The sequence below is a fragment of the Strix uralensis genome, chromosome 5 (assembly GCF_047716275.1).
Source record: "Strix uralensis isolate ZFMK-TIS-50842 chromosome 5, bStrUra1, whole genome shotgun sequence".
Taxonomy (NCBI): domain Eukaryota; kingdom Metazoa; phylum Chordata; class Aves; order Strigiformes; family Strigidae; genus Strix; species Strix uralensis.
The window spans coordinates 55395160-55407521 of NC_133976.1; the positions used below are offsets into that span (position 1 = coordinate 55395160).

The window sequence follows — 12362 nt, forward strand, 5'->3', positions numbered from 1 at the left end:
AAAGTAGCTCAGAATGGGAGATTTTGGGGGGAAAAGTAAGAAAGGAACATGTGGGAGACATTAGAGATAGGAAAGAGGAGGAGAGAGATGTCTGAAAGCACCCCCTCATTGCTACTGCAGCAGGAATTTTAATCTGGGGGCAGGGAAAAGAGGAGGCTGGGCCTGGAAATGAAGAATAAATAGGGTGTTCAGAGAGGTTTACAGCCAATCAATATGAGCACTGATGCCCTTCACCGTAGCACCACCCAAAGAGGCCCAACACTGGAATTTGCCAGCTGGATGGTGCTGGCTATCTATTCCCAGGTGCTGGGATTAGGACATCTGTCTCAGCTCTGTCTGAAAGAGCTTGGAGACAGCTGGCACCAACAACATGTCCCTCTAGTTTCACCCTTCCCAGCTGAGGACACCCATCAAATGGTGATCAGGGAGGATGCACCCTGCTATTGTTGGCACTGCTGTTGCCCAGGCCCAGTGTCCACCTTGTCTTCTCGCTCTCTGAACCATAGAGGAAGGAAGAGCTCCACAAGAACTTGCTAACAGTGGTGCTAGTGTTTGGTTCAGAGCTCTTGTGCCTCCCAAACCCTACTGCTCTGCCCCTGGACACCCATCCCTAACAGCGATCCTCCCCAATTGTCTGTCCTAAGACCTCATCCAGCTCCAGCTCTGGTTCCTTCTGTAGCACTTTCTGCTGCAGCTCAGAGTAGAAGTCAACTCCCTCAGAGACTGAATGAAGGGGCTTGTCTTGGGGCTTATAGTAGCTGCTTATTTGCTGCTGTATGAAGCACTGGTGGTGCTGAGGCTGATTCTTGAAGCTCCCATTGTAGCCCTTGATGTGGTTCCTTTTGAACTCCAGCACCGTCTTGGTGTAGGTGTTGAGTGTGGTGACAGCAGAGGCCATGCAGCAGGTGAAGGAGGCCCAGGCCATGCTACAGGAGAGACACAAGAATAGCACACGCTGTGAGAAGCCAAGTAGGGTAAGGAATTGAACTGCATGCATTGTGATGCACCCCGATTTGCCAGGCAGAAGCTGCTGAGCATGGACATGAACTAGAAAGACTAGGGCTCGTAACATTACAGTTCTTAGGGATTATCCCACCACAAGATCCCTCTTAGGACGGTGGGGTAAATACTAGTCATCCCTGTCACAGGGCAGGGAGGGATATAGGGAAAATAAATAGGGCATCAGGAAAGTCTATAACTGGTCAGAGTAGGACAGCACAGTTCAGAAGCAAGTTCTGTATTGCAGGGCTGCTCAGTGTCTTCCTGAACATGAGGCATGTCTACTTGAGCACGAGCAGATGGCCATGCTGACACTTGATGTCCACAGCTGGCACATGGCACTGGAGGGTTTAAGTCTTAAGTCAATGTGGTCATCGTCAGTTTAGCATTGCAAGTTGAGCCTGCACTTTCAATGGGCAAGGCTCATCCAACTGTTTTTCAAGTCAGTTACGCCATATCATCTGCAGTTGCTTTCTTTAGCCTTTAGAGAAAGGAACCCTGAGCCACCTGCTTTTTGCAGCTGCTCTTCCTGGCTACAGTGTCCACATCTTTTAAGCATGTGTCTAGGCTTGGTGCTGCAGGAATAGGACCTTTGGACATTGGTTCGTGAAGATGCCAAACCAGCATGCAACTTATTTAAACTGCAGAAAAGGCATATTTGAGAGCATCATCTCAAGTGTGACACTGGCCTCTGCACACAGGGAAGACCTGTGACCAAACAGGACAAACCAGCATAGGGACAAACATGATTAGTCAACAAGGTTGAAAGAACTTGTTTAGGTGTGATCCCATTGTTTTGCCAGTCCTTGGTAGCTACTCATTTAAGTAACATAGCAACTATTTGTTAAAGCAGGGGATGAGGCAAAGACAGGAGATTAGCAGTAGGAGAACCATGGTACACCTGTCTTTGGAAACACATGTCAAGAAAGGAGGAGGTGGGTTTCAGCAGGGTGTAGCACAGCTGAAGCCCAAAAGTCTGGGGAGGAGAAGATAGCTTCAGCACTCACGTACTAGAATGCCCAGCCATAGTCCCATGAGTGCGGTCTCCAGTCCTCTGGTCCTAGATTAACCGTTGCCTGGAAGACTTGAGTGTACATCATGTGTGCCACCATCCCAAGGAGACCTGGACACAAAAGAAAGCAAAGTTACAGCAAGAGCCAGAGCAGCATACTTCAGCCTTGTCTAGGAGAGGAGGCTCTCCTGCTGCTGTGATTCCAAGCCTGCAGTAACACACTTACCTGACAGCACCGAAGAGACAGCAGCAAAGGCGTTGAGCTTCAACCCACAGACAGGATTGCCAGTATGCAGCATTTCCACCATCAGGAGGATGAAGCTGATGAGCAGCAAGCTGATATACAGCATTTCTGATCCCAGCGACAGCCACAGGATTCCTGCCGGGAACCAGAGACTTCTCGCATCAATACAGGATGGCTTGTTCAAGGGAGAGTACTCCCCCTTCCCAACCCAATCCTGAAAGGATGTCCTTTGGAAAGAAGGGAGAGAAGGAAAACAACAAACACCCGAAAGCAATCCCCCGAGCCTGTGAGCAAGGGCTCAAAGGATGCTGAAGGGGGACAGAGAGTTTGTCACAGAAGATGGCTTGGCCATTCTGGCATGACAAAAGCTGAGAGGAACTAAAATGACTATAAACAAGCGAGCATTATTCATAAACAGCAAGGAGGAAACCAAGGGGAAAAAGACGAGGAAAGCTGTTGAGTATTAGCACAAGACCTAGTAGTCATAGGTGGGCCACAAACACATCTGATGAGCTGGATGTTAGAAGGTTCTTGCCCATTAGTGTAGTGACCTTCAGAGTAGGTTTCTAATCACAGGAATGAAATTTAAACCTGGGACTCAACTGGTTAAGTAAAGAACTGTATGGTGCATCCACAGCTGCAGCTGGGACCTGGCCTCTGGAATTCAGGAAGCCCCTTGCAAGCCTGTATTTCTCAGTGAAACCCCAGTTAAACTGAAACTACTTTCCTTGGGGTGGATATCCAGCGAGGGCAATAACATTCACCACTCACTCTGCTGCTTGAACAGAGTGCAGATACTTTCATGGTGGGATTGAGTGGGACTTAAGTGATACCAGTCCACAGCTGAGCTCACTGTGCAGTAGGACTTGGATGAGAATGAGAAAAGGCACTCAGTAATGCTGGACTGTGGAAAAGCACAGGATTCACTGAGGAAAGAAATATTAATCTGACAAATGAAGCAGCACTGTGAACACTACTGTTAGCAACTATTAATGGCCATAGAGGAGACATTCAGCTGGGGAAAAGGAGTGTGAAGAAAACCCTCATTAATGTGACATTGACTTGACTCCTCAGTGTTGTTAGTGCCATAGAATCACCCAGCTCTTTAGCAGGAATTGATGAGCTGCATTCGCTGCTTAAAGGAGCTGGCTTGCTTGATGCAGCACCATCAGGAAGACTATTTCATTAGAGGTCAGACTGACAAAAATGTCCTGGAGGCTCCAGGCACCACACATGCATAGACGTCTATGCATCATGTTCCCTGTGAGTCCAGGCTCACCACGTATGCTCTGTCATCTGGTCTTGTAATGCTGCCTATGTAATGTGGAGTTGCTCTGCACATACCCAGCTCAGCCAGTCCAGCCTGCAACCAGCAGTCACACCACCTTCTCCAGTGCTGGCCCAACTATATAATGGCAGCTGTGCTGAAGGCCAAGGTCATCTTAAGATGATGCTATGTGCAGGAAGGGGCGAAAGCAGGTGATGGAGCAGTTAAGACTGCAGTGTCACTATGAGTGTCATGCTTAAGCTCACAGTGGTCTTCCAATTAATTTGTAGGCGCTCAATGTCTTACAGAACATGGCCTTCCTATCAAGGTTGTGCTGCAATCAGACAAGGAGCAGTAGGAGGAGTATGAAAGGGAACAGACAGGTTTACAAAGACACGTAATCTGGTTGCATAAACCTCCTTTCTTAAGAAAATAGTCTATAAAGAAGACAATGGAAGCAACAGAGCCAGAGGCCTAGGCCATGGATGAAGAGTGAGAAGGTGAGAAAGAAGAAAAATGTGTTGCTACTCCCTGTGAAGTGAGCATTTTGCAGTAAATGCAAGAGTCATTCAGCAAATGCCATTAAATCATTCGTTTTATGACAAAGTGGAGATCTACATGACTTCAAAATGATCTTGTAACACCAGCAGTATTTGAATTGTGTGGATACTGTTGCCCAAAAGAATAAGCAGGGGATGATTTTCTACCCTGCTGTTGTGCCGAGAGTAATCCAGGTTAATCTGCACAGCAATGCCACTGCACAGCACCAGATCCCTCACCTGGGAATGCGCATTGCCTTATAAAAGCAGGTCAGCAGTCTTTGTGAGTGTTTTTAAGATAGGGGAAACAAGACAGAAGAAGAAAATGAGGTCTCCAAAAGTACTCATCACCCTGCTGGCTGCTGTGATTCCTCAGCATTTGTTCCAGCTCTTGCTTTCATGGCTTGAATGCTGACATAGGGTCTGCACCCCAGGCCTTTCCCTTCACATATAAACATCCTCCAAAATGACTTGCCTCCAGCCTCAATCTCAGGGAATAGTTAGCAAGCCTACACCAACTGATGAAAAGCTTTCAGTAAGTAAAATCTCCATTGCATACGTACGCGTACATCCAGGTATACTGAAGTTAACCCCAGGATAATTTGGAAAGTGTGACAATGACAGGAGGGGTGAGATCTCCAATCCAGATGAAGTTTTGTATTTGATGAGGCAAGGACTTCACCCTGAAAGTGTAACTTTCAGATGTCCTGATCACTTATCGCAAAGTAAGAGGTGATTCAGTTTCCAGAGTCGTCACATTAGACCCCAAAACTGAAGCACTGAGTCAACATGTAGTATATGTGGGAGGAACTGCCCTCAGGTGGCATCCGTCCCCTTCCTGCATGACAAGCTCAGACTGGGCAACTTATTATTAGATGAGACAAATCCCACTTCATATGGGAGGGAGTCTGAGGTCTCCAGCATTGACCTCACAGATGGCAGTGGTTTAGGCAAACATCTGGGAGGAAATCTTTGCTCTCTTGGCAACCATGAGGCCAAGACTTCATGCCTGGCTCTCTGGGGACCCACCCTACTCTTCTCACACAGGCAAAATGTTGCAGGTCCACCCTCCATCCCAAGGAGGTGCACTGGGCAGCTACAGTGGGGTATGGGGAGTTGCTCTTACCTCTCTCTGCTGGTGGTGAAAGCTCAATAAAGCTACGGCATTTCTCTTCTGAAACACAAAACCGAAGGTATTAGTTTGCAAAACAATGCATGGTACATAAGGGAAAAGAATATATCTTCCTCTCACTCTCTTTTAAATGCATAGCTCCAGTCATACCTGAGTCTACCCATCAGATCTTCTCACCTCTGCTCCATTTCTGGCCACTTTTCCAGACCTTTGCTGGGGCAAGGTAGTGGAAGGCAATGTCTGCCTGGAAAACCAGAATTGGCCTTTCCAGAAAAACTTCAGCAATTTGTAAATTTTAGAAGTCTCTAATGAATATAAAAATCTGTTGCTACTCATTCACAACATTACTGTTCATCAGGCCTATTAAGGGTGTAGCTTATAACAGACTGCAGACCCACCACTTCTGCTGAGGATGTGAATTCCCACTCACCCCAATCTCAGCAGAGCAGTTCTAGCACTGCTTCCCAAAGAACAAAAAAAAAAAAAGTCTTCCCAAGTGAAATTCTGCATGACAGAGATGTAAGTCTCTCTTCTGTGGCAGTAAATCACACAGAAATATGGTCTTCTGTCCTCACATTTTAGGCATCCTATTTGGACAAATAGTGTTCATATTTGCTTTGGCTTTTTATGTTGGCCAGATGTAAACTATTGTCTCAGCTGAGGGTCCATCATCATTATCTGTAAGTCTCTCTTACTGCATACTGCATTACTGAATTTTGTAGAATCATCGAAACATAGAATTCTTTAGGTTAGAAAAGACCTTTAAGATCATTGAGTCTAACCAGTAACCTAGCATTGCCAAGTCCACCACTAAACCATGTCCCTAAGCGCCACATCTATATGTCTTTTAAATACCTCTAAGAACGGTGACTCAACCACTTCCCTGGGCAGTCAGTTCCAGTGCTTGACAACCCTTGTAGTGGAGGCATTTTTCCTAATATCCAATCCAAACCTACCCTGGCACAACTTGAGACTGTTTCCTCTTGTTACTTGAGAGAAGAGACTAACACCCACCCCTCTACAACCTCCTTTCAGGTAGTTGTGGAGAGCAGTAAGGTCTCCCCTCAGCATCCTTTTCTCTGGGTTAAACAACTCCAATTCCCTCAGCCGCTCCTCATAAGACTTGTTCTCTGGACCCTTCACCAAGTTTGTTCCTCTTTGTACACACTCCAGCACCGCAATGTCTCTCTTGCAGTGAGGGGCCCAAAACTGAACACAGTATTCAAGGTGCGGCCTCACCAGCGCTGAGTACAGGGGGACAATTACTTGCCCAGTCCTGCTGGCCACACTATTTCTGATACAAGCCAGGATGCTATTGGCCTTCCTGGCTACCTGGGCACACTGCCAACTCTTATTCAGTTGACTGTTGACCAATGCCCCCAGGTCCTTTTCTGACAGGCAGCTTCCCATCCACTCTTCCCCAAGCCTGCAGCACTGCATGGGGTTGTTGCGGCCCAAGTGCATGACCCAGCACTTAGCCTCGTTGAACCTCATACAATTTGCGGGTCCTCTCCTCTACTTGGCACAGGATTTTCTCCCAGAAGTATGAGCCTGTTGCTTTTCATATAAGAATCTAATTTTCTTAATTTCTATCCCCATTTCTAATCTCTCCCAATCTCCTATATTACTTCTGTCATCCACAGCTCTCAGGATGCTACCCAGTTTAGTTCCATCTGCAGTCCTTATTAACTTGTGGTTTGCTACTTCACCTAGAACTTTAGTGAGGTTATTCAGTAATGGCTCATCTAAACTGATCCTGAGATTAGCCTTAATAATGAAATGCTTTCTGCAGCTCAACTCAAACTCCTTTTGCTCATAGTAGCCCCTTTGTTGTTGTTGTTGTTGTTTATGCACTTGCTTCAAAGACCCACAGCAGGGGGTGGGTTGTGCTCGATTTACAAGAAGCAAGGGACAGAGACTGACTATGTGCTCTACCCCGTGTTCTGCTGCAATCCAGATGTAACGTGCTCTCTGCATTCCTTCAGGATTCAGGGTTATTCCAGGACTGCCCAGTGGCCAAACAAGTCTTTCAGAGAAAGATGTCAAAGGATGTAATCCCATTCCCACAAGCACCATGGAAACACAGCCCAACCCAAACCAGTCCCAAATAAGCACATCTCCTTCGGCAGCATGTCTGGAAATGCTCATAACAAAGCCCTCTTGTTAGGACATGAGAGTTTCAAGCACATTACTTCCTGCTCCCACCCCCATTATGTCTGCTTTTATTCACCAAATCTTTATTTTCAAACTCTGAGAGCAGCAGCAGACAAGAAAATGAGAAATGCCATACTAGAACGATGGCTTAGTTAAAGAAGGTGAGATGTTTGTGATTGGGGAGAGCTGAAGGGAGGGTGGTGGGCTCAGGGGAATGGGACTGATGAAAGTGACTTTCATCACTGTATCTTTATATACAAATCGCCCTGTTGGCCACCTTCCAGGTCAGTTCTGATCTTTGATGTCTGTGCCAGGCCGTAAAGAGCATCTGTGCACTGCAGAGCATCCACCTGTGCTGGCATGGCACAGGTTTCAGCAGAAGGACTTCAGCAGGACTGGGCAGGAGCAAGTCAAGGGTGAACAGAGGCACCAAAGGGGTCTGGTACAGGTTGCACAACCAGCCCCTGGCACTCCAGGGTTTGCAGTGCCAGAAATCACAAATGAAACCTGTCGCAATATCACAAAACAACCAAAAAAATGACAATACTGCAGCTGTAATCCTCAGGTCAATTTGCCTCCTAGCTTTAGTTTCTCTGGATTCAAATCCTCCAGGTTTTCTCTGCATCTATAAGGCAGTACTTCTCTTTTTCTCTTTAGTCTTTTTTTTCAAGAAAAGTCCAGTCCCTGTTCAATTCACAAAACCTCTCAGTTTGGTAATTTAAGGAGAACACTAACTATTGCAGTACTCACCATGATACCTATAAATTGACAATACTGCATAAAATCATCCCTCTTCAATTTCTGAGGGGACATGCACAAATCTGCCCTGGAGAACATGAAGTAAGCTGTGTGTAGGAATGGAGGTATGGGGAAAGGGCAAGGAGGCTCACTCCAGTTCACATCAGGGTGAATGATGCCATCACAAAGTCAATGCCACCACCATCACCACTTGCACTTCACAGCCCCTATTCCAGACCGAAGGGCACACCAGAGACAACCATTCTCCCTTGCCTCCCTCTGTAAACATCCCAATGAAGGACAGCAATATAATGACCACAGCAGTGCACAGGGCCAATGCCATCTAGGAAAATGAAGAAGGCTTTTCTCCCAAGTGTTTTCAGCCTCCCGTCTGTCATTTCCAAACTCCTGTGGAGTAAATACAAGGGAAGAAGTTGTGGCTGCCTGGGCAAGACACTATACCTGGCCCTTCCATGCTCTCTTCACAGGAAAGCCACATCCCCGTGTGGAAGTATCTGAAGGCAAAGCGGTCATCCCCGGTCTCCCAGCTGTAGTGCACCACATCCTGGGCTGAAACAGTGCTAGCCCCTGCATCAGGCAGCATGTAGACACCAATGCACTTGGTGGCTTTGCTCTTCCCACACAAAGGCTTGGGCACTTTCTGGGTCCCAGTGCACCAGTAGCTGCCAAGCAAGGCAGTGGTGGAGAGGCTGAGAGCCAGCAGGTTCAGGAAGACAGCCAGGAAAGCACGGCGCCATGGCAATCCCTTCAGCAGCTCCATCTACAACACACAAATGGGAGGGACTGTCACACCAACCACTTGTCCCACCTAGCCTTATGAATCCCAGCTCTTCGCAGCACGCACCTGTGGGGAGGGGATATGGGCACTCTGCCCTCCTCACAACATCCCAACAGCTCACCCAGCATGGAAGAATCATTTCTTGAAAGCCAGGGTGGTGGACCAATAGCTCAGCTTCAACCATTTCAAAGTACGCTGAATATCTGTACTGGGGAAGAGAGGGTGACCCAGTAGACATAGCAGGGCTGAGTGCATCAGGGGGTGTGAGCACGTGAGCAAATGGAAAGGGACATCATATTTACTCCATCTCAGAGATGGTCAGGAAAAACTGTTAACCAACTTCCCCAAAATACCATGTATTGCCTTTAGATGGGGCATGATGAATGCTCTGTCCAACTAAAGGAGAATTCTTGCTGCCAAGTGTCCACAAACACTTTTTCAAACAGTTCATTACCTAGGGAGGTAAGGAGTGTATTGATTTCACAGCAGAGAAAAGCAGGAAAATGTTCCTGGATTGTTGGAAGTCACACATCAAAGCTGCTCAGGAGGGACACACAGCTATCCAGACCTGGCAGCTTGAGTTCAAGCCCCAGAGCAGCACCCCCCACCTGAACAAGTACTGCTCTGCACATCAGAAATTTGGTAGGGTGGTGGGATGACAGTGTTTCTGCTCTCACACAAAGTGTCAAGGGTTTTTTTTTAAGAGCAAACATTGCCACAAACACTCTTACCAGTTTCATCTCATCAGAAAAAGTAATTCAGAAAGCAGTTTGTGTACCAGGGTCCTGTGGTCTTTCTCACTCAGAAGGAAGCTTAAGATTTTACGGTTCCTGCAAAACCCTGCACTGACTTCTGAGAACCCCAACTTATCACTCCGTGGATTGATTAGATGTCATCTACCCACACATCAACTTTCATGTAATCAACGCATGCCTCTTCCCACATGGCACTCCCTATGTTTGGCACAATTTCATCCAATACTCCCACCCTTTCCTATTTATGACTCTCAAAATCTATTTGCCCATGAATAGATTCAGTTTGTACAGACATTGCCTGCTGACGGTCCTCTTCACAGAACTTCGGTTGACTCACCCAACGTTGAACGTGTGAGAAAGGCCCAGCATACTGTGGACACTACTATAAATAAACGGTACGAGACTGAGTTTTGCATTGTTTGTGACTGCACCACAGCAAAAAGTGGTGCAGTTAGAAGCATTTGTTCTGCTAACCAGCAAGCTCAGAAATGTGGTCAATAAAGATGGTGCTGAAGCTCCTCTTGGAAAGCAGGACTTCATTAGCATTTCATCACACTGAGAAAATAATGCCTGATCCAGAACACCCTCACTGAAGGCAGGAAAATTCCTAGCTCATGAAAAATTCCTGCATTATTTTATGCTCTGAATGCTTTTGTCTCTTCACCAGAACATTTCTTTCTTCCAGCAATGGAGATGCCACATTCTGGAGATGGTAACACCTTAGTGATACCATAACTAATGACTTCCATGATCTGAAGGCATGTTGGGTACCACCATTTTCACAGAGCAGATACCTACTAGGAACAGTCAATTATGTGAAGGTTTCTGGCTAAGGTTGGTGGCCAGTTCCTCACTGAAAGTTCTCTCAGTGGAAAATTTGGCTTAAGACTGAAAAGGAAATTATAGATAAAATTTCTCTTCTCAAAACCATGATTTTTTTATCTGAAAATAGAAACCTTCAGCATACAAAGTTTTTAAGTTTTTCATCAATGCTTGATTATAAGATTTTCTGTCATCAGGTTTCAGTTTGCTCATGCTTTTATTTTAAAAAAAAATCTTTCCACTCATAATATTGACAAAAATCATTTTTCTAATTTAAATATTCAGTAGTGGGAAACTATTCTCTCCAGCTGATTTGTGATAGTAGTTGAAAGGCCATATATTTTCAGAACAAGTGATAAGGAAAAAAAATATAAGAAACAAGTCAGAAGAAGGAACTGGATCAAGGATGCAGAGGACATAGGGAATGAGAAGCAAATCTGAACTACTCCTTCATGAGAACATTGTCAGAAAAGTTTCCCTCCATCAAAGCCAAGCACTTAGTGACAATAATTGACCATAGTATCTAGATAGCCCCAAAAGGAAAAAGAGTTGAATTTACCTTGGCAGTAAGTCCTCGAAGTCCTGTTAATTTGGAGGAGCAAAACAGAAATGGGAGTCACGCTTTGTCTGCTGTTTTACTCATCTCTAGATCCTCCAAGAAACCCAATAGCTTCAAAACCCCTTTCTCCTTTGTCTCCTCCCTCACTCCCAACCCCCCCCCACCCCCCACCCCCCCCCGCCCCGTGATTATTAAATGCTATCCCTCCAGCCAGCAGCTGTTTCATGGAAAATGCTAATTTTGTAATCCACAATGCAATCACAGCACAGCTGTTCTGGGAGATTATATGGCAAGCGATTGGTGCTGTGAGCTGGGATTAAGTGCAAGGGTGACCTGTATTGACTGAGTAGAAAATTTCCGTAAAACACAGAAAGATCCCAGCCACCTCCATGCGGTGGCTGTTTGGGAGCTTGTATGGAGTGAGCTGGTAGCTTTCTGGCCAGTGCTTCAAGGGATGTGACCTTAGCTCAGAAACTACCAGCACCCTTGGCATCAGGTCACCCCTTGCCCTGTGCACTGTCTCAGCAGAATGGCAAAGGCCACAAGCTCCCCAGCCCTGGAATATCTTCCTGGCCAGACCTGCCGGCTGCACAAAAGAGAGAAGAAAAAAATGGGGGGAGAAAATTTTATGTGACTGCATCTGCTCCGAGGACTGAAGATTTCAGACCCTGAAGAGATGACAATCCAGCTCTTCCCATGGGCACTGGAGTTCTTAATGACTAAAGGAGCCCCTTAGCAGAAGCACTGCTGAGTAGCAGACTGGCACCACGGCATCACCACCATCACAGAGGTATGTAAAACAGTGACAAGTCAAAGTCCAATACTCAAAAGATGGGAGCATAGGGAAGACTGTCAGTGTCCCTCGTAGTGGCAGATTTTACCAAGGTGCGAAGTTCAGCAGGAATCCCGACTCCCAGCAACTTCACGTCAGATGTATTTGGGAAGCTAGTAAAGGGAGACAGAAAGATTCACTCACCCAAAGTCCCCTCTGAGCTCTCTTCCTGAAAGTTTAAAGTCTCCCATAATACCTGAGGGTGTTGATACACATTGTTTGGTATCAGAACAGTAAGAATGGCATCACCTCTCATGAGAATGAACTGTCACTAGAGGGCATGGAGAAGCAGACTGCAAGGGAGAGGAGCATCCCATCTTCCACCCCATCTTCCCCACAAAGGCTTTGCCCAGTGCCAGGCTGGTGAGGGTCCCACCACCACTGGGAGGGAGCAAGGCAGATTCCCTGCATGCCTACCCTGCAGCTCTGCCGGGACAGAGGAAACCAGTGGTTCCTGCTCTCATCCCCTTCTTCCAACACCAGAACCCAGAGGCTGGGAGGCAGGTGTTG

At 46.6% G+C, this 12362-nt stretch overlaps 1 protein-coding gene across 3 annotated transcripts; it reads right to left on the reverse strand.

The window, feature by feature from the left end:
- Positions 1-246: 246 nt before the first annotated feature.
- GSG1 (germ cell associated 1) lies at positions 247-11929 on the reverse strand. Of its 3 annotated transcripts, XM_074870955.1 has the most exons (7): positions 11902-11929; positions 11021-11043; positions 8548-8866; positions 5188-5235; positions 2238-2390; positions 2011-2122; positions 247-926 (listed from the first exon to the last, which is right to left on the reverse strand). In XM_074870955.1, the coding sequence occupies exons 3-7, from the start codon at positions 8864-8866 to the stop codon at positions 611-613; spliced, it is 948 nt and encodes a 315-aa protein (XP_074727056.1). In that variant the 5' UTR covers positions 11021-11043; positions 11902-11929; the 3' UTR covers positions 247-610. The 3 variants fall into 3 exon arrangements, with proteins under 3 accessions (XP_074727056.1, XP_074727055.1, XP_074727057.1); XM_074870954.1 differs by lacking the exon at positions 11902-11929 and having other exon boundaries at positions 11021-11098; XM_074870956.1 differs by lacking the exons at positions 11021-11043; positions 11902-11929 and adding an exon at positions 8951-8993.
- Positions 11930-12362: the final 433 nt, after the last annotated feature.